Raw genomic sequence first — 21,731 nt, 5'->3', positions numbered from 1 at the left:
CTCCTGAGATGGTGATTGGTCTGTAATTCAATACCGCAGTTTTAGAGCCACCCTTATGCAAAGGAACCACTTTGCCTAACTTCCACTCCCTAGGGACCATACCAGAGTTCAAACTTAAATTAAATATCCAGGTAAGAGGGGTTGACAATTCATTTGCACATTCACGCAACACCCGAGCTTATATTCCATCTAAGCCTACCGCAGCGTTTGCATTTAAGTTTTGCAATATATTTAATACCTCTGATTCTTTAGCTTCAATTCTCACATTAGGTATTGCTATAGGTATAGAGATATCCTCACTTGGGTGGACTTTTGAAAAGTGATCACTCAGTAACTCGACTATTACATCTGATTTTGTCACCTCAATACCATCAGCACCCACTAAGGTTATCCTTCCGAAGTCATTCTTCCTCTTACTTGCCACATAGCGGAAGAACTCTTTGGGATTACTCTTGATCTCTTTGGCTAAGGTCTTCTCATAATCTGATTTAGCTTTTCTTATTATGCTGGTAACCTTCCTAGCTTGAGCCTTGTACTGCTCATGGGTGTCCTGATCACCTATCTCCTTGTAAATTCTCCATAACATTTTCTTTTTTTGCAGTTCAAGCTTGATACTACTACTGCTCATCCATCTAATGCTTGCCTTGTTTGACCTCCTGACCATGGGGACACAATCTGATATTGCTTTCCTCAGATACCCGCTGATTTTATCCCAAGCACTGCTAACATCTTTCCCTTGCAATATGTTCTGCCATGGGATGGCTGCAAGCTCACTCCGAAGCTTGTTATAATTGCCTAGCCTGTAGTTCCGTACATACCCCTTCTTAATAGAAAAATCCACAGATTTTGCAACCTCCCAAGTCAATACCACATGATCGCTTTCACCAACTGAAGGTAACGAGGACACCTTACTTATGCATATAACCTCTGAACCAATAACCAGGTCCAACACTCTCACACCACGTGTCCCTTCAGTTACGTGCTGTTTCAAGTAATTATCTCGTAGAAGATGTATGAACTCCATTTCCTTTTTGCTACGTGATATTTCCTCCTTCCAATTTATATCACCATAATTAAAATCCCCCATAATAATCACTAAGCCTTCACTCATTGCACTAAGTTGCTGATGCATGAATTCAATATCTCCTCCCGTACTCCCTGGCCTATAGCAGCATCCAACTGTATATTTGGTTGCGTTGGTCACTATTTCGCACCAGAATGCCTCAAATGAATTCTCATTCACATGTCTATCATCATGATATACTACTTTCTTTGGCTGCAACACATCAGCTATCATCAACAGTACTCCTCCTCCTGTTCTATCTTCTCTATCCTCCCTGAAAATACTGTACCCATCACATTCAATTCCAGTGACCACATCTTCTGCTGACAGCCAAGTTTCACTAATGCCTACAACTTTTGGTGAGATTTCACTGACTAATGCCAAAAATTCTTCTCTCTTATTTCGAATGCTTCTAGCATTGGTATACAAAAATTGCAGATTCCCTCTAGATCTTGTACTGGCTTTAGAACTGATATATAAGTCACTAACTACCGTAGTCCTATGCCGATTTTTATCCCCTCTCTTCTGCAATTTATTCTACCTATAAGGATCAATAAATACACAATCAGTGCTAAAGTTTCTCTCTCTTACACTCAACCTTTTCAATATTAGTTTCCCTGCCCAATAACTTCAACCTGTTCAGAAAACAATAACTTCTTCAATCGCTTATGTCCTTCCATGTTAAGATGCAGTCCATCTCTAGCATACAACTGCCTTTTCCTTTCAAATACACTCCAAACATCAACAAACTCCAGACCTCTTTTTCTGCACATTCTTGCAATCATATCATTCATTATCATTGCTCATCTACTTAACTCGTAATTGTCAAAACGAGGCAGCACACACACTATTCTCCCATTGACACTTTTCCTCTTCACAATATCTAATAATGTTCTTAAATCTTTTCCTACCCGATTTATACTACCTCTCAGGTCATTCGTACCCACCATAACTATCATCTTGTCTGCTTCCTGCCTTCTCTTTATTGCTAAAGCCACTCTTTCTATTGTCCCATCAGCCAAGCACTCCTCATGCATACCACTCTCCATACCCTTAATCATAGAATCACCATATATTTTTCCACTCTTAACTTCATTCAAGTCCACACTCATGGACTCATTCTCTACACTATTCAGCATGACTCTCCCAGCTTCATTACTCAACTCTCTATTACTTACCCCCCCCCACTCTCACTACATCTCATTTCTTCTAGGCCACTTGTGGTTTTATTATGTTGACTCCCAATCACTCCCATACTATTTATTACTGAATCATTCACCAAAGACTCACCCATATGTAATCCTGTTCTAGTTACTTCAGCTAAAGTAATCTCTATAGTCCTAATTTCTCTGTTTAACACATTAAACTCAGCTTTAACTTCCAGTATCTCCTTACCGATCACTTCCACTTCCTCATGAAGAAGATGAAGGTCATTTTTCATTTTCATAAACTCCCGCCGAAGTTCTTCCGCTATGGTCCTGATGTCAGCTTCCATTCCTAAACGCTCCAGCCTATCCCGACACTTCTCACATACGTCGACATTTTCGTTCTTCTCATTTTGCCAGACCGACCACAGATCCTTCACATTTTTCGGTGCATACATATAGCAGTTTCCGCAACGCATCCATTGCGAAAAATCTAACTCTGAGCCAGCCTTTCGTGTAGTAGTAGAAGTCCTGCGCGCCGCTGACATACGTTTCTTGTTGGACGCCATCTTTACACGTTGATATAGTGAAACAAACGGCAGTGAAAACACAATATATACAACACAGTTCTAAACAATAATACCACTGAAGGAGACTTGTTTCTAACCGATGCACAATTGCAGCACAATTTGTGACAAAAAGCCACACTATATTTAACTTTAAAAACACGTTTTCTAGACTAGCTAAACTCGACCGCCACATTTACCAAGGACACTAGCGCCTCCAGTTGAATATGAATGGAATGGTTCAGATGGTATGGCAGTCTGTTATACCTGCAAGAAAGGGAGTGTGAATGAAAGTGTTATGATGTGTTGATAGTGGTGTGAAAAAAGTGTGTATACACAAAAGGTGATATTGAAAGCAATAGAAAAAGTTAAGCACAATGTTGGAAATTTCGAGGCCTCAGTGCATGCTTGACAACATCATGTACTTCGAGAGACTACAAAAGTGCTTGGCAAATAGAAGAAAGGGTATGATAGGAATTGAAACAATTTATAGAAGTAAAAGAAGACAAGAAAATCAAACCACATGAAAAATAATATGGTAGCATATGGCATTTTCATTAGTGGGAAGTGCCATATGTGTCTGTGTCTGAACAAATCAGCAACAAAGCATGTTTTCCCAGATCAATGATTATGGCATGACATAGCTTATATATAAGAAAGTGGAGTGGATGATATGATTCTGTTGGTTAGAATGAATGGCTTGAAAGAAGATAGAGCTGTTGAGCAGGGCAAAAAAAAAAGTTACTATTATTGGTCTTCTGCTACATATTGGCAAGGTTAAGCTTCTCCCTGAATGATTCAGGGAGAAGACTGTGTAAGAGAAATAATGTACAATATATTGTTGTGTGTGTGTGGGGTGATTTTGATGGTTCAAATGATTTGTGGTAGCAGATGGATTACGCTTGAATTAGTTTGGTGTTAGCTTGGAAACATTATTCACCGAAAGAGTGAATGTGAACAATCGGGGAAAGTAGATGTGTCTGGTTAGCTGTGCAAAAATACGGACATGTGCGTTACATTAAGTGGTCAAAATTATGAGTAATAATGACACAGAGGTAGAGAGAACTTCATAAGAAAGAAATGACTTGAGGAGTGGTAGGGCTAGTTTTCGTGTGAATCAGAAAAGTGAGAAAAAAATAACAGCTGTTGATTAGAACAAAATAAGTTCTGGAAGTTGGAATTTTTGAGGAGAAATATAATGTAAATGAAAGATATTTGTTTTACATCAGAAAGGAGACATGTAAAAGAATCGTTGGAGGAGGGAAGCAAACAATGCTCCCAAATTAACAGATGAATTTTCAGAGGAGGCTAATTTTAAATGTGAATAAAGCAGTTTGTTTGAAGAGGTTATATAGTTTTTTCCTGAAGCAATACACAGTTCCTTTTAAATATATTGAGCAGCAAACTTGTTCTAAACACAGAAGAAATCATTCTCTCTCTCTCTCTCTCTCTGTGTGTGTTCAAGGATAGTGAAGAACTTTTCAGAAAAAGAAGAAAAAAAGGAACTTTAAAATGATCTCTTTGCTGCATTTCTGAGGAAACAGAAGAGAAACTAATATATCCCTAAAGGAGACATGATGAAACATGTTCACATTCAAGATACAATTTGCAAGAAAAACACTGTTGAAAGAGGAAAAACATGCATATTAAATTTAAAGAAGCTAACTGATTTTAATGGTTTGTTTGTTTGCTCTTATCACATTTTATGATTTTGGAAGAAAGGAAATTGACATGAATTTGATGGTTATGGTTTTAGTTTTTCTGATGTCGAGTTTTTGGACCTTTTAAGAATATAAGTTTTATCTATAATTCTGAATCATATATAGTGCTTGCAACATACAGGCATTTTATACGGACATTATTTATTTATAAATAAAGATATTAGTTTGAATTCATTGTTCTCTCACTCAGTCTCTTAATTTTTTTTTGGTAAACTTATTATCATAATAATAAATGCTATGGATATGAATCCATCTTGTTAACGGAATCAAACTAGTTAAGAAACTGTACGCGATGGACATTATCATGACAGGAATAGAATGTCATGGGCTCAACATATTTAAAGAAGGAAAGGTAAGGGAAGTATTACTAAATGATTATTTGATATCAAACACATACTCAAGGAGTAGGAGAGGCTATAGCACATGACATTTTTCTTGAAGATTGTAGTTGCTAAGAAACGCTTCATGATGAAGGTTGTTCCAGAGGATAGAGGTAAATGGAATAAAAGAGGAAGAAAGCACATTCAATGTGTTTGAAGTCGTACTGGAAAGGGATGTTGGGCAGCTGCTACTCTTGAATTAACAGATCTAACAGAGTGTGGGCAGGGGGGGAGATGATGGTTGTGAGTGCATTGCAGCAATGTCCATGGAAATACTTGTAGAAAAGACGCATAACTGAGAGAGTACATCTATGAAACCGAGGTTGAAGGTAATGAGGGAGGGATCATCTGTGAGCCAGATTTCTTCCCTCTGGACAGCATCAAGAATTTGTAGAAAGGTTTTAGGTGCACTATCATAAACATGTGAACAGTATTCTCTTAATTTTAGATTTGGTAATGATCAAGTTAGTAGCTAGATTGGTGAAAAATAGCATGTTGAGATAAAAAGAATGCCAAGTTATTTTGAGACTGAGTGATAAGACGATGTTATGTGTTTATACCAGGTGAAGTTGGAGGTAATGGTTAATATAGGGGGGGGGGGAAATCTGACCCTGTCTGTTAATTTGTGTATCATAGGTAAGGGCAGGTGAGTTGAGATATTCTTTAAGAGAGAAAAGGCAAGACTGCATTTTGGTAACATCGAAGGCCATGACCAGCTTATCCTTGCCCCACTGAAAGATGAATAGAGATCATTATTTATAGCATTGGGTGCAGATGATCTTAAAGCTTAGCACTTAGAACGACTGTGCACTGCATTTGTTGAATGAGTAGGTCATTTATGTGGAAGAGAAAGAGAGTGGGTGATAGAACACAATCAGAAGCTCTCTGAGTGTCAAGAACAATAGTACAGGCTTCTCCACACTTTCTATGTCATGTGTCCAGTGTTGGATGAAGCAGGATGAGGTCAGCCATGGTTCTAGATTGGGAGAATCCATACTGGTGATTGCTGATTAACTTGTAGGTCTCTAGATAATAAAGAAGTTGACTGTCGATAGCTATCTTTATTATTTTAGGAGGAGTGAAGCGATGGTAGTTGGCTAGTATTTTGACTACATACTTATGTCTTCAGATTTTGGAATAGGCTGGATGTATGTTCGCCTCCATTCATTGGAATAAGTACTAGTATAGAAGAATGTAGTGGTGAGACAGGATATGTTAGTCCTGGAGCACAGTGCTTGGTACAATTGGAGAGATACCATCTGGACCATAAACGTTTTTAGTGTCTAAAGTTGTTAAGCATTCTTCTGATGTCTTTTCACCAAAATGAAAAATAAATAAAACCAGGAAACATATGGTGCTCAATTTCCTGGAATTCGAGCTTAATGATGCCTGAAGATCAGCTTTATCTTTAGCTGTAATTGCTGTAATGCCATCTAGATATGAGAGAGAGAGAGAGATGTGGAAATAGAGGTGAGCAGAAGTTGTCTGATGTCCTTCACAAAGGACCAGATGGCACAGTTTCCACTTGAACAGAAGGCAAATTTTTTGCTATTGGTCCTTATGAAATCAGATTAGGATTTGTTAGAAAAACATCTCTCAAGATATTATTCTAGTAGAATTTGCATTATACATTTTTCAGACTGCATCTCTTGCTGTTGCACTTGTTGTGTGCTTCAGCATATGCTGAATATGTAGCTGGGATTCTTGTTGCAAGCTACCTGTGATAAGCTGAATTATTTTCTCTTTCAACCACTTTACTACACTCTTTTGTTGAATTAAGACTTGGAAAGTGGATTAGAATTTTGAGTAGAATGGGTTATGAAAGACTTCTTGGCTTTCATTTGCACTAGAATTAAATCCAACCAGAGTAGAAATCTTCACTGGCATTGGTAGTAGGAGTAATACCAGCAATGAGTTTAAGGCTGTTTTGTGCAAAATAAAGGTTAATAGGGCAGAATACATGGTTAGGTGCTGCCATTGGCCTAAGTCATCTGAAGAGGACAACTGCATACACAGATAAACTTCATGGATTCAAGATAAGCTATAATTCTGGGTGATTTAGACTGTGGGGATATATGTCGGAGAGAGAAGAAAACATATAAAATGACAGGAAAGAGAATTTATATGTTTATGGAGGAGAATCTGCCTTGAGTAGCAAATTACTGAAGGGACTCATGGCACAAAAACATTGGAGCTAGTAACAGCATCTGAGAATTTTCTTATTAATGAGGTCCCTGTTATGCCTGCAGTTAGTGAGAATGATTATGTAGTTATGACTTGGGTGAGAATTTTGACTAAGAAGGAGCATATGTAGGACCAAAAGGTAGGTGGTTATAATAAACTGAGAAGGCAGCTTGAAGCGGTGCTTGGCATGAGAAGCTGCATGACAGAGGTATCAACAGCATGGGAAGTAGTAAAAAAATGTTTGAAGGAAGCAGTGACAATCTTAGAAGTATAAATCACAACCAGGAGAATAATAGCCATGGTGATGAAGACAATTGAACTATGAAAAGAAGTTACTCAATCAGGTCAGAGTAATCCAAGAGAATTTTATCACTATACAGCAAATAAAAGGAAGAATAACCTTATTGAATGTGGATGGTAAGAAAGTATCAGATGCACTAGAAATAGCCAAATTGTTAAATGCTCACTTTTGTTCGTTTCAGGCAAATTCATTAGCTCTCTGAATTCTTAGGGGAACTAGACAAAATGAATAGATGGGATATTATATGTGAGTGCTGAAGGAATATACATGAGAGTTAGCAATATCCTTGACCTGGTTGTTCAACTTGTGTCTCAGCACATGCATGATTCATTAAGAATTATGCATGAACTGAGAAAAAAGCAAGATAATTCCATTATGTAAGAGTGGAGCTAGGAGTGATGCAATAATTATCAAGCAATCAATTATCTCTGGGTGGTCATCAAGGTATTGGAGAGGCTGATTATAACTAGCAGCCATAAAGTAGATAGACAGCTAGGATTCTTTACAAGAGGACAGGTTGATTTTGTTAAAGGTATATCTTGCTTTAGCAGTCTGCTCATGTTTTAATAGAGTGACAACAGGCTAAGGGGGCATGGATGTATCTTGATACTTCTCAATTTTGTCCAGCCATTTGATAGAATTCCACAGGAGCACTTATTATACAAACTCAGAGGGGTGCATTTGTAAAACATGAGCTTGTGTAATGCAAGCTGGCATTATGCCAGCTCAAGCTAGCATTGCTAAAGGCACTTGAACAATACACACTCATTGAAGACTGAGAAAATGAAAGGCTTAGAGAACTAGAATGTTCATATGCATTGAGAGCAACAGTTGTGCTCTTCAGGATTGCACCATTATTTCTATTGTACTAACTAAGTTCTGTGGAACTTGAGGCACAGAGATTGTTCCCAGAAGCAGTTGAAGTTGTTTTTGTTGCTCGGAGTTGCCTGTGTTGCACTATCTACCTCAGTCCTGAAGATATTTTCAGGCGCAAACTTTGTTTGCTTACACTTGGATAAAGGATTAAACTAAATTTATTATAATAAAGCCAAAAGGCTATTTTTCTGGCAACATAAATTAAGTTAAGGGGATAATAAATCCCGTATTATTTTATTTTACAGCCGGATACTTTAACACGAGTTGCCTAGTGTACTACCCAAGTGATGACTTACGCTTGGACTCGCTGATAGTTCTTTGGCATGAAACTCTTAGATTTTGATCTCCGAGTTTCTTACCCGGCTGTAAAATAAAATAATACGGGATTTATTATCCCCTTAACTTAAATTTATTATGGTCTAACCAAGTGAAAAATCAACTTCCAACATCTTTCTCTAAATCCAGAGTAATTCAATAATAAGATGGTACACCTGTTGGCAACCCCTATAGGTAAATATGACCTCTCCTATTGCTTCTGCCTTAGTATCCCCATGTTTGGGTCTGCCTCCCACTGACGAGACCGCAATAAAAGTTGAAACCGGTCTGGGTAGTGGCCCTTCCCTTAATGCATAGCAGTATACATGTCCGCAAGGAGATGTGCGTTGCATTATATGGGAGATACTGAGACAAGGAGTGATGAGAGCTTGGTCCACCTTTGCCCAGAGTTTCCTGGTGTTGCACTACCTTACCTCAGTCCTGAAGATATTTTCAGGCACAAACTTTGTTTGTTACACTTGGATAAAGGATTAAATTAAATTTATTACAGTTGAAGTTCTATAGAACCTGGTTAACTAAAATAGAAGTTATAGTGTGATCTTGCACAAATTTTGGTGCACTGCCCTGTCCTTCTACCAGCATGAATCATGGAAGAATACCACTGAGTGTCATTCTATGGTCTTGTTATTCTCACTCTTTGCTGAGTAGGTATCGCTCAAGTGCCTTTGATAATGCTAGCTTGGTCTGGCGCAGTATTTTTTTATTCCAGTTTCACATAGATTTTGTTCCAGAAACTTCAACAGAAAAGAGTGTACAGTAGAAATAAATAAAAGAGAAAGCAGTTAAAACCAAGTGTTGACCACAGGGTTCTGTACATGGATTGCTTCTGTTCAGGTTGTATATTAATGTTATTGGGAATGACTTAATTAAGGGAATATCTAGTTGTTTTCTAATAATGCTGAAACTGGGAAGGTCAGTAGTTACTAATGATGTAGAAATCTGACAGGATTTCTACATCAACTTTATCATATTGGCTGGTAAATAGATTGGTAGTTTGAGCAAAGGATAATAACCACCAGTTTAACTTGGCAAAGGATTGTGTGCACTGCACTAAATTTTAAGGCTAGGGATTTGGGATTGATGGTTGTCAGGGCATTGAAGTTTAGAAAGCATGTAACAGAAATGGATAAAATGACCCAAAGGATCACTTGGATGTTTATACACTAACAAGCATGGATAAGGAGGTTATTATCTGTATTAATAAGGCTTTTAATATCACTGCATCTGGACTATTATGAACAGATTTAGTTGCCTAAGTTTCTTGGGGATGTGGAAGTGGTGGAGAGCAATGTTCCCTCTAAGCCGTCTGAACACCAGTGAAAAAGACAACTCATGTATCTAGTAATTGTATCTAAAATTTTTGCTTTCAAAATTTCTAATTTACAGTCAATCATTTTTGAATATACTATAAAAAGAAATCATATGATAAATCATACAGGACTCATCACTTACTTTATTTAGTAATTTCTTCAGTGTTTCCACTCTAATATTACTCCAACCCATTCCAACTTAATACACTCTACTTTTCTTAGTTACTTTTAGCCTGCCCTGTGTGGGTGAACTGAAGCTGATGTCAGCAAGTTTCAGGGGAATATTTGTTAATAGCGTCCACTGTCTAGACCAGGGTGTTTCAATCAGGGTGCTGCGAGATGTTGCTAGGGTTTCCACATGATGTCATGATTGAAAAAAATAAACATTGTATAAATCATGTATAAAAGATATATCATATAATATATAAATAAACAAACATAAAGATAGAATAATTTTTATGCAAGGGTTCTCCAGGGTAAAAGGATTGAGAAAGGCTGGCTAGACAGTATAGTCACTCTTACAAACAGTGATGGATTTTTGTGGCTATATGGAATTAAGCAAATTAATTTAGTGCTTGCAATTTTACAGGTTATAGCTAGATGAAAAAGGGCAACATTAATATGAGAAATATTATATTAGCGGTTTTAGTGTGTTAAACCCTTAAAATGCCATTGTCGAAATGAAAGTAGAAAAGAACTGCATATTTAAATTTGAGTGGCTGGATAAATGTGCTGAAATGGTAACAACAGCATCAGAGAACAACATGCATAGACTACTGAGACTAGAAACATATGCACAAAATGTTTTTCATTCACACATGGGCTGGCAAAAATTAGAGAATATTGGTGGAGAGGCTTCAAAGGCAAATGAACTTATGCAACTCATAGTTGGATGAGTTGAATAAGGTCTTTAATTTTGCATTAGGTTTAAAGGTGGCATTCAGCTTATTCAACTCATCCAAGGATCCACTGGTCCCCCCTGGAGTATACTGTATTCATTGCACCTGTCATTTGCCCTACATAGGTGACACAAGATGCACAATTCCTATCTGAAAAGAAGAAAAAAAATGGGGGATGCATAAACGGTACATTAAATTTAAGAACGATGGTAAATCTGGCCTTTCTGATCATGCCCTGAATTCTCTAAATAGAACTGACTGGAAAAGCACTTGTTGCTTACATTGTACCAAAACATGGTATGAGCATAAATTTAAAGAGGTGTGTGAAATTCTTATCAACCACTCTAATCTTAACAATTATGGTGGTGTAAAATTCCAAGAATATGAATGGCATATTTTCTACCCATATAACTTTTTGTTCTCCTAACAGCTCATTATAAATTATTATTAGGATCTTAGCCTTAATATATAACAAACTTATGTTAAATTATTGATTAGGTCACTAATATTGCTGTATTAAAAGTATTAATATGAATCTGCTCTCTGACCATGTTTTAAATATTTGTTGTTTTATTTTTGATGGTATATATCAGAACAGGAGTGCTTAAGGGTCAAAGCTGTATAACTGAGAGGAGACCTCCACATAGCCTTTAAAGGAATGAGGAGAACTGACTAGGGCTTCTGACCTAATGTCCAATCCTCACCTTCTCGTGGTGCACCCTTTTGGGTATCTACCTGGATACTGAACGAATGAGGATGGGCTGGCAATTTGGAATCCGACCAAATTGGATTCCTATTGGTTAAACCAAAATACAAAATGATGGTACAACATGACAAAATTTCATGCCGGTTGGGGCATCGCCTGGTTAAATAAGGTCCCCATTGTTTTCGCCAGGGAACCAGGGTGAACAGCGAAAAGTCAGCTACTGGAACAAATCTCAAAACACACCCCAACTCAACATCACCAGGGTTAAAGATTGGTACTATCAACATAAGAAGCCTGAATGGCAAAGAAATTGAGCTAGCTGAGGAATTAGATAAGTGCCAGATCGACATAATAGGGGTGACTGAAACAAAAAAGACAAAAACTGGTGAGATCTTTCTGAACAATAAATACAAAATGTTATATTCAGCAAATGACAATCAAGGAAAAGAAGGAGTAGCCATAGTATTCAACACAAAATACGAGGCTCATCTTCTTAAATGGCAGGCAGTGTCAAGTAGAGTGATTTGGACAAATATCAGAATGGGGAACTAGATAATGAGACTTATTTGTGCCTGTGATCCCACAGAAGGCTCTACTAAGGTAGAAGTGGAGGAATTTTTTGAGGCTCTAGAGAAAGCTACTGACACAATGAAAAAGGAAAAGTTGGTCCTTGTTGGGGATCTAAATAGCAGAGTAGGAAGTGATTGTCAGACATACAAAAATGTTTTGAGAAATTTTGGAGAAAAGAACAAAGCTAATAACAATGGCAAATACCTGTTGGATTTCTGCTCAGGACATGGACTAGTTATTACTAACACCATGTTCCAACATAAAAATGTGTACAAATTCACATGGAGAGAAGATACAAGGAATAAGAAAAGTCTCATTGACTATGCTATTGTTGATAGTGATGTTTTCTCACTGGTGCAGGACACCTGAGTGTACAGAGGATTTGAAATTGGAAGTGATCACTATTTACTCTTGAGCAGGATAAAATTGAATTTCATATTGAAAAGAATGACGTGTAAGAAAGTTTTAAAGTGAATAAAAGTTGAGCAGCTCTCAGATGTGAACTGTAGACTAAAATACACAAAGATTATTTAAGAAAAAATTAAAGAGTTTGAGAACAGGAACCAAACCTTGGAGATTCAGTGGCAAGCCTTGAAGAAAACCCTGATTGATTCAGCTAGAGAGGCATGTGGCGAAGTTGTCTGCAAGGGTAGAAAAATTAGCACTCCATGGTGGACACAGAAAGATAAAGAGGCAGTCAAGGAAAGAAGAAAGAAGAAAGCATATCTTAGAGAATACAGAGACAAATGTAAGAAAGCTAAATGCTGTGTAAAACTAGTTTGGACTTTGGCAAGACCATAGAAAATAAATATCAAGAAGGTGGCAAAATATTCTGGAGGTTGTTGAAGAAGCTTAGGAATGGAGGAAAGAGTGCTGTAAAAGGAGTTCGAGATGATAAATGTGACATGAAAACAGGAGAAAAAGATATGCTTGAAGCATGGAGTAATTACTTTGAAAATTTGCTAAATGAAACAAGCAGTGATGACAGCACAGTGATAAAAAAAAACACTGACTAGGCTTGCAGTCAGGAATACATATCCATACTTGAAGTGGAAAAAGCCATCAAAGGCTTGAAATGTAGAAAGGCAGCAGGAATAGATGATATTCGACCAGAAATGCTGAAGTATGGTGGTATAAAAGTCTTTCAGTGACTGCACTGCATAGTTCAGAATGCCTGGACAGAAGGACGAATTCCTGATGATTGGAGTAGAACTCTCATAGTACCCATATATAAAAAGGGAAATAAAACTGAATGTGAGAATTACAGAGGTATATCCCTACTGAGTGTTCCTGGTGAGATATGTGCAAGTATACTTGAGAAACGGTTGAGAAGAATTGTGGAAGAAGAAGAAGCTGGATTCAGGCCAAATAGAGGCTGTCAGGATCAGATCTTCAATTTAGGACAAATAGTCGAGAAAGCACAGGAATATAGCAAAGATGTGTATTTAAGTTTTGTCGATCTGGAAATGGCATATGACAAGGTGCCAAGAGAGAAGCTATTCAATACGCTGCAGTTATATGGTGTCAATGGGGCATTATATCAAGAAATACTTAGTCTTTATTTGAGTTGTAAGTCAGCAGTTAGCATTGAAGGAAGTACAGGAAGATGGTTTAATGTTAAATCTGGTGTGAGACAAGGATGTACATTATCCCCTCTGTTATTAATTATCTATGTGGATCACATTATGAAGGAAAGTGGTATTAAACATGATATCAAATTTGGAGATGTTAATGTCAGCTCTTTGCTTTATGCAGACGATGTTATACTTCTAAATTAATCCCTACAAGTCTGCAACATTCTCTGACTAAATTGAATAATTGTTGTAATAGATATGGTACGAAGGTCAGCAATAAAAAGACAAAGACAATGAAAATAGGCAGAATCATTGAAAATGTCTAATGTGTTGTAAATGGAGAACCTGTGGAACAAGTTAAAACATTTCAGCTACTTAGGCACGATTTTTAGTGAAGATGGTAAATTAAATATGGAAATAGACAACAGAATCAACAAAGCCGGTATGGTAGGAAGTCAATTGAATAAGTTCATATGGAATAAGAGAGAAATTAGTAGAACACTAAATTAGCTGTATACAAGACAGTGTTCAAACCAGTTTTAACTTATGGATTTGAGAGCTGGGTGAGAAGTAAAACATTTGACCAAAGACTAGAGACCGCAGATATGAGAGTCCTAAGAAAGATTAGAGGTGTGAACAAATGGCATCAATGGCAATATCATATTAAAAACGAGGATATTAGGAAAGAACTTGACATTGTCTTCATCCAAGAATGCGTTAGCAGAGCTAATCTCAGGTGATATGGTCACGTAAACAGAATGGGCGAGGAAAGATTAGCAAAACAAGTGTTCTCTGCCAAGTTGGCAGGAAAACGGCCCAGAGGAAAGCCCAGATATAGGTGGATTGATACGGTACAAACTGCCTTAGACCAGTGCTTTCCAAACTTCTGGATGTCAGGGCCCCCTTTGCGAAAATTAAAATATTTCACGGCCCCCCTCGAAAAAAAATCGTAATAGAGAGATATATTATTATAATATTTATTGTATTTATATTCAATACAAAACATACCCAACGAATATTGCAAAAATCAAGTGCATATATTACATATTTTATCTCTTACCATTTGGTTCTGAAGACGATGCGGGCTGTTCTGGTAAAATATGAAATTCTGTCCTTTTTTTTGAGTCTGTTTCTGATTGTTCACGGGATTTTTTTTTTTTTAATTTTTTATCAGCCACTTATCCATCTCAGGGTTAAATTTTTTAATGTAAAATATATCAAATAATATCACCACTTACCGATACTGGCACACCACAGACTGATAACATGAAATTAGTGAATATTACCTGAATAAGGGAATCCCCGGACCAGGAACATTTTTCTCTTTTGTGACTTTTCTCCCTTTACGGTAATTAAGCCTAACGTGAAACAGACAGCAAAGGCAGGTTATTAAAACACGTGCATATGATTGGTGCGGTATTAACAAAAGATCGCGCAATCGAAAGATAAAAGCATAGACAATTGAGTTGAAATGCTAACTCTCTTCAACCGAATTCCATATGTGAAACTGCCATAACATTCATTATATATATATATATTACTTAGTTTTAACACTTTTCCAAATTTTAACACGTTCAGTTGAATTTTATTGCTGCCTTGGGAAATCGAACTCACACACATCTAATTAATAACAATAGTTTTTAGTTAGATACTGTGTTTGCCCATGCAACATATGGTTTTGTTTCAGTCTATACAGCACTGTTTCTGTATGAGGGGACATGTGAGTCATTAATTAGTGTGTTTTTATCCCAGTTGTCTCTAATTGCACTATTTGTTGAGAAATATATTACACAGACTCCTCATACCTTATTCACTGGCATAATAAAAGTACTTGTTTTCATTGCCTCTGCAGTATAGTAGCTGTTAGGGAGGGTGTGTTGTTTACTACTGCAAGCGAGTTACTATCTCCTTGAACTTATTTAAACTTTTTTTTCATGTGTGAAGTATATGCGAAACTTTTATTGGTAACAGAAAACTAGCTCGGATGACAGTGATAATATAAACCGAGTTTTGATATGTATATAGAGTCAATATCAACAGTCCCTGATTACGAACGCGTGATGAAAGGGACAGGAAGATTTGGAGCTTCCCTGGCGAGCATTCAAAGTAAATACAATTAACCACTACTTTGAAATGAGACATATAAATAAGCAATATTTACTAATATTCATTAAGCGCCGAAATACGCAGGAAGCAAAGTTTGTGAACCAACACTAATGTGTGAATATTTCCATTAAAATATAAAAAATAACAAAAAAGAAATAATAAAAGGTTAAATACATTTCTTTTAAAATAAAAAAAATCTACTTAGTCTTAAAACATTTTAATTTTGTTTTCATTATTTCATGGCCCCCTCAACAAAACCTACAGCCCCCAAGGGGGCCGCAACCCACAGTTTGGGAAGCACTGCCTTAGATGATAGAAATATAAGATCTGGTAATGTTGGAATCTTGACAAGTAACAGACTGATTTGGAGGAAAATTGTAGATAGGAAGTTAGTAATGATGTAAATTTTTCATGTAGTACTATCATATCCTGGACACCCCTTGAGGGTACATGGCAGGAATTTGATGATGATATATCAGAACACAAAATTATTAGTAAATAATAATTTATTCACTTATTGCTGATATTTCGCCGGTGTTATAACCAGCATTTTCAGAGCAAAAAACAGTTTGTCACAATACGCGAGACTACAACAACATGGTGTAATCAACGGACTAATTTAACAAAATTGTAGCAGCAACACAAAGACTAAAGTGCTAATTAGGCGCCCTCTATCTGAAAAAAAAAAATTTGCAGTTACTACACAAAGACTAAAGTCCTAAAAAACAGAGAAAAAGCCAGTACTGGTTATGTCTTAAGATGACTGTCTCCTAGATCTTAGGCAAATTTATACAGCCATATTTGTTGAGATTTGGAGTATGTTTCAAAGCTTCTGTTGCTTCTAAGAGCAATCTCTCCAACTTGTAAGAGTTTATGTGCGGAACTTTTGTTTTCTTCCAGTTGATTCTGTGTGGGGATATCCAAAGCATGGTCTGCTAGCCCTGACTTGCCATAGTGATAGTGCCGGATGTATCTTTTATGTTCAGTGATGTGGATGTTCACAGTTTTTCCTGTTTGACCGTAGTAAGCTTGATCACACAAGCAGGGTACTTCGTTCCCTGCTCGTGTGATTAAATTCAACCATCAACGTGCTACGTGAATTATTATGTAATATTTTAAACACGGAACTATGGGAGATCCTAGACAACATCACCGACGCAATGGCTAAAAAAAAAAAAGAATTCAACATAGTCAAAATCCGGCACCAGAAAAAGTTTGAAAATCTCCAACCACAACACAGTGCTATACAACGACTGCAGTTACAAGATAGTGTCATGGTGAATTTATCATCGCTCACCTTAACCAAAGAAGCCATTAGTATTTTAATTCGAGGGCACAATTTTGCCGTTTCTCCTAAACAAGTTCCAAAAGCCGAAATAATGTCTTCCGTAGAATGTGGAATATACGACCTGCCTCCAGCAATAGCCAATAACATACGTTTAGATGTAGCCAACATCCTAATCAAGCGTAAGCCTCCCAGAAATAATATCCCTCATAAGGAAATCATTGCTCTAAAAGAGTTATATAATAATAACCAGATTATCATAGCAAAAGCAGACAAAGGGAATGCAACCGTGTTGATGGACACAACAGAATATGAAAACAAAATGCACACACTTTTACAAGATCAGTCAACATACAAAATTGTAGATCGCAATCCCACCAACAAGTGACCAACACACTTCCTGGTCACTTTGGGCCAGGAAGTGACATTTACTGATAAATGTCACTTCCTGGCCCAAAGAAACAAACTCAAGCCCTTCCATGTTAAAACACCTAAGATATATGGAGCACCAAAAATTCACAAACAAGGTACACCCTTATGCCCTATTGTGGATAGTATAAATAGTCCCACATACAAACTGGCTGCACATTTAGCCAAGCTACTAGCCACTCTCACAAACAATTCTCCCTCCTTTGTCAAAAATTCTGCCCACCTAAAAAGCATTTTAGAACACCATACTTTAAAAAGCTCAGACTTAATGGTGAGCTTTGATATCTCCTCACTATTCATAAATGTACCACTAATTGAATCCTTTAATCTACTAAAGTCACCCCCCCCCCCCGATATATTTGAATTATTTAAATTCACATGCAGGATATTTCACATGGAAAGGGAAAATATACAAAAAATTAGATGGGACAGCTCTGGGGTCTCCCCCCCCCCCAGCCAACTTCTACATAGAACACCTGGAAAAACTAGCTATCAATAGCCACTCTCAAACCAACAACACTTTGGCTATGCTATGTTGACGATGTGCTTGCTATTTAGCCACATGGCCTAGGGACATTGGAAACATTCTTAGTGCATTTAAATAGCCAACATCCTAAAATCCACATTACAATGGAACTGGAAGCTAATAACTGTCTGCCCTTCCTGGATACACTTATCACACGTCTTCTAGATGGTTCCTTATCATTTTCAGTTTTTAGAAAACCTACACATACAGGGAGATATTTACATAAACAATCACACCATCACCTTTCTCAACAGTATGGTATTTTAAAATTCTAACCCACAGAGCAAGAGCAATCTGTTTCAATGACAATGCTCTTACTGCTGAACTGACTCACTTATGCCACACCTTCTTGGCCAATGGCTATAATCCCCATAAGATAAACAAAATAATAAATGCTCCTAAGAAACCCCTCCCACTATCCACCACAGTGAACCACAACAAAACAGTCACTATCCCATACTTAAAGGCACATCAGAAAAGATATCTAGAATTCTTAATAAATATGAACTATGCACAGTATTCAGACCATGTGTCAAATTAGCAACTCTTATCCATTCACCCAAGGACAGCATCCCTCCTTTATCACATCCAGGAGTCTACGAAGTACCCTGCTCATGTGATTAAGCTTACTAAGGCCAAATAGGAAGAACTGTGAACATAAAAGATACATCTGGCACTATCACTATGGGAAGTCGGGCCTAGCAGACCATGGTTTGGATACCCCTGCACACAGAATCAACTGGAAGAAAACAAAAGTACTGCACATAAACTCTTACAAGTCGGAGAGATTGTTCTTAGAAGCAACAGAAGCTTTGAAACATACTCCAAATCTAATATGGCTGTATAAAATTAATAAATACTATCATCAGAAAAACCAAAATATATAAAACATACTATGTTTTATATATTTTGAATGAAATCCTTTAAATAATTTCAACAAAATATTAATACTTTACATATACGAAGAAAAGAAAATGCACTTTACATACAGTGTTTATGTTTAAATGTGATTTAGCAGTTCACAAATTGTATTTTGGTTTAAACATCCTAGTGTAAATAAATAAAACCATAGATATTAAGCAAAAGAAATCTTGACATCTTCATTTTTTTCCATAAAAATTAATAGTTATTCGACATATAGTTAACATTGTAATAAAGTGAAATAAAGCAGGTGATTGGTGGATTTTTTTTTTTATCAGATTATGTTACATCTGTTTATTGTATGTATTCATCTAATTTCATATATAAATAATTGAGCCATTAGTCTTTATATATTTATATACTCACAGTAAAAGACATTGATTTTATCAAGTTTCTTTTAGTAGTTATGATTTTTCTTAAAACTCTGCTACCTGGTTTTTAAATTTCAGACTTCAGCCTCATAAAAGGAATATTAAACAAAGACTGGGAACAACAAAACTATCAAGAAGAAGCCATTACTCTGATAGTGATACCGAAGAAACGGAAAACAGCAGAGATGATGATGATGACAGTGATAATTCTACTTTTATGGCAGCTGATAAAGAGAGTCATAAATCAAGTGTGTGGAATAGATTAGCTGATATTAAGCCCATGAATCAAAGAAGAGAACAAAGGGTAGAACAGGTGGATGATGATGATGACTTTTTATATAAGCTGGCCAGTGTTAAGGACCTCAGACACAAATTAGGTACTGTCAGTGCTCACAAAAAAGATGGCATGAGATCAGTAGTTCGTTTAGCAGGAGACTTAAGATCAAAATTAGACCAGCTTAGAAAGAAACGTGAGATTCAGAAACACAGGTCACCCCTTCTTATCCAGGTTGCTAATGATAAAGATGAAGAAGAAAGTGATTCATGATTTATGGTATAATTATACTGTTCATAAGGAGAAGACTTCGTAGCATATCTTTTAATAATTATGAAAGGATAATACATGTATGGTGCAAAACGTTTTTGTTAGCAGAGAATGAAATGTCAAATAAATACATCTCTCTCTCCCCCCCACATCTCTTCTTTTTCCTCTCTTTCATACACATACTTCCCAATTCTCTTTGACACCCTTTCCCCACATAAAACACATGTAAATAAATTGTTAATAAACTGTGACTGTTTGAGTTAATTTTCTTAAAAAATATTTCACAACCTCCTATGTGAATTAGAACAAACAAAAAAAAGCTACACCGCATGTTTAGGAATTACATCAAAGGGTTTCAGTGATTTATTTCTTATTCTCTCTCTCTCTCTCCCCCCCCCCCCACCCCAAGTGCAAAAGCAGGAACCACACTGTACTTGAAAATGGACAATATACACGTGTAATATGTTCTTTGTTCATACTGTATCTTTTAATCACATCCCATTATTTTTATGCTTTTAGACTTTATTTATATCTCAGGTTTTAAATCTTTAAGATTAAATGGAGTTCTATCTCACTATTTTATTTATCATTAATATTATATTCATTCATCACCATCTACAATTCTGCCTTCAGGCTTCAAAGATTATAATTGCCCAAGGTATTATTCCCTACAAAGGTAAGGAATAACACCTATATATGAGGCAGATGGGCCTGGAAAGTTATGATAAACAATTAGAAAAAAATGATATAATCACAATAAAGAACATATAAGGATATAAGAATATAAGAAAGTATGTTACCTTCATAACTCGTATCGCACCATTGCTTCATAACTCGTATCGCGCCATTCAACATTGTTGAATGGTGCGATACAAAGGGCAAAACAGAAGCTAGAGCGTATGAACAAAAGTCGACTGAACGAACCAGCCAATAATAAAAAGTATGACAGGAAAAATAGACATGAATGTGAACATGAACAAAATGAAGGATAGAGTGCTGTATGGAGACTTGTTAGTACGAGGTGTGTTAGTAGAGGATTTGACAAAATCGTACCAACCTGTGCAACCATAAAGGATGTAACTGAGTCTATTAGAGAGCAAAAGGAAAGGGTGAAAGAAATGATTGTTGTGGCAGGTACGAATGATTTGAAAGGAGATAAAATGGAAATGATAGAAGACCTGAATGAGTTTGAGGTAGCAAAAGAAAAGAGTGAGAGGGTTAGAATGATTAGTCTTCTGCCACGTTATGGCAGTGAAATGTTTAAAAGGAGGGCCATAATTGCGAATGACTTATGCGTGGGTTATGTATGACGAGTTGTGGAATTTGTAGACGTGTGGAGTGAGTTCGATGGGCTAAAGGATCTATATAAGATGGATGGCTTGAATTTGAATGGTTACGGTGTAAGAAGACTTGAGAAAGTTACTGAATGTAGTGGATGTGCAAATTCAGGGAAACTAGATTTGTTAGGGGGGGGGAGTAGATATACAGTCCTTAGGGAGGCAGTTGAATGTAAGAATGAATATAATATGCCAGAGCAAATAGGGACAACAAATCAGAGTGGGATAGTTAATATAAGGCATCAAGGTAGGGTTGGGGCTAATGGGGATCTGAAAATTCATGTACACTAATGCTAGGAGTATTAGGAACAAGAAGGAAGAGTTTTTGGCCATGGTTGGCAGTTCCAGACCACAGGTTATTGGTATTAGTGAAACATGTCTGACTGTAGATGATATAGCTAGTGGGATTGAATGTGATGGGTATAGTGTGTTCAGGAATGACAGGTAGAAAAAATGGGGGGAGGAGTATTGTTGATGATAGCTGATGAGCTACAGCCAAGGAAAATGGAAGTTGAATTGCAGGATAGAGAAAAGAGCACATTTGAGGCCATTTGGTGTGAGATTGTGGCTAGCAGAACTAA

General features: G+C 36.8%; 1 protein-coding gene across 1 annotated transcript in view; it reads left to right on the top strand.

Annotated features, from left to right (window-relative positions):
- The window catches only part of LOC150104474 (uncharacterized), a 291,911-nt gene extending 271,839 nt beyond the window's left edge, over window positions 1-20,072 (top strand). The window contains exon 12 of the mRNA XM_090395559.1: window positions 19,348-20,072. Within this exon, the coding sequence (XP_090251685.1) occupies window positions 19,348-19,816 (469 nt within the window). The 3' untranslated portion in view covers window positions 19,817-20,072. The remainder of the gene's footprint in view (window positions 1-19,347) is intronic.
- The last annotated feature ends 1,659 nt before the right edge of the window (window positions 20,073-21,731 follow it).

The sequence above is a fragment of the Typopeltis vanoorti genome, chromosome 7 (genome assembly GCF_054136105.1).
Source record: "Typopeltis vanoorti isolate ZY-2024b chromosome 7, IOZ_Tvanoo_1.0, whole genome shotgun sequence".
Classification (NCBI taxonomy): domain Eukaryota; kingdom Metazoa; phylum Arthropoda; class Arachnida; order Uropygi; family Thelyphonidae; genus Typopeltis; species Typopeltis vanoorti.
Note: the sequence above shows the minus strand (reverse complement) of the source record. Positions and strands in the feature narration are given on the sequence as shown.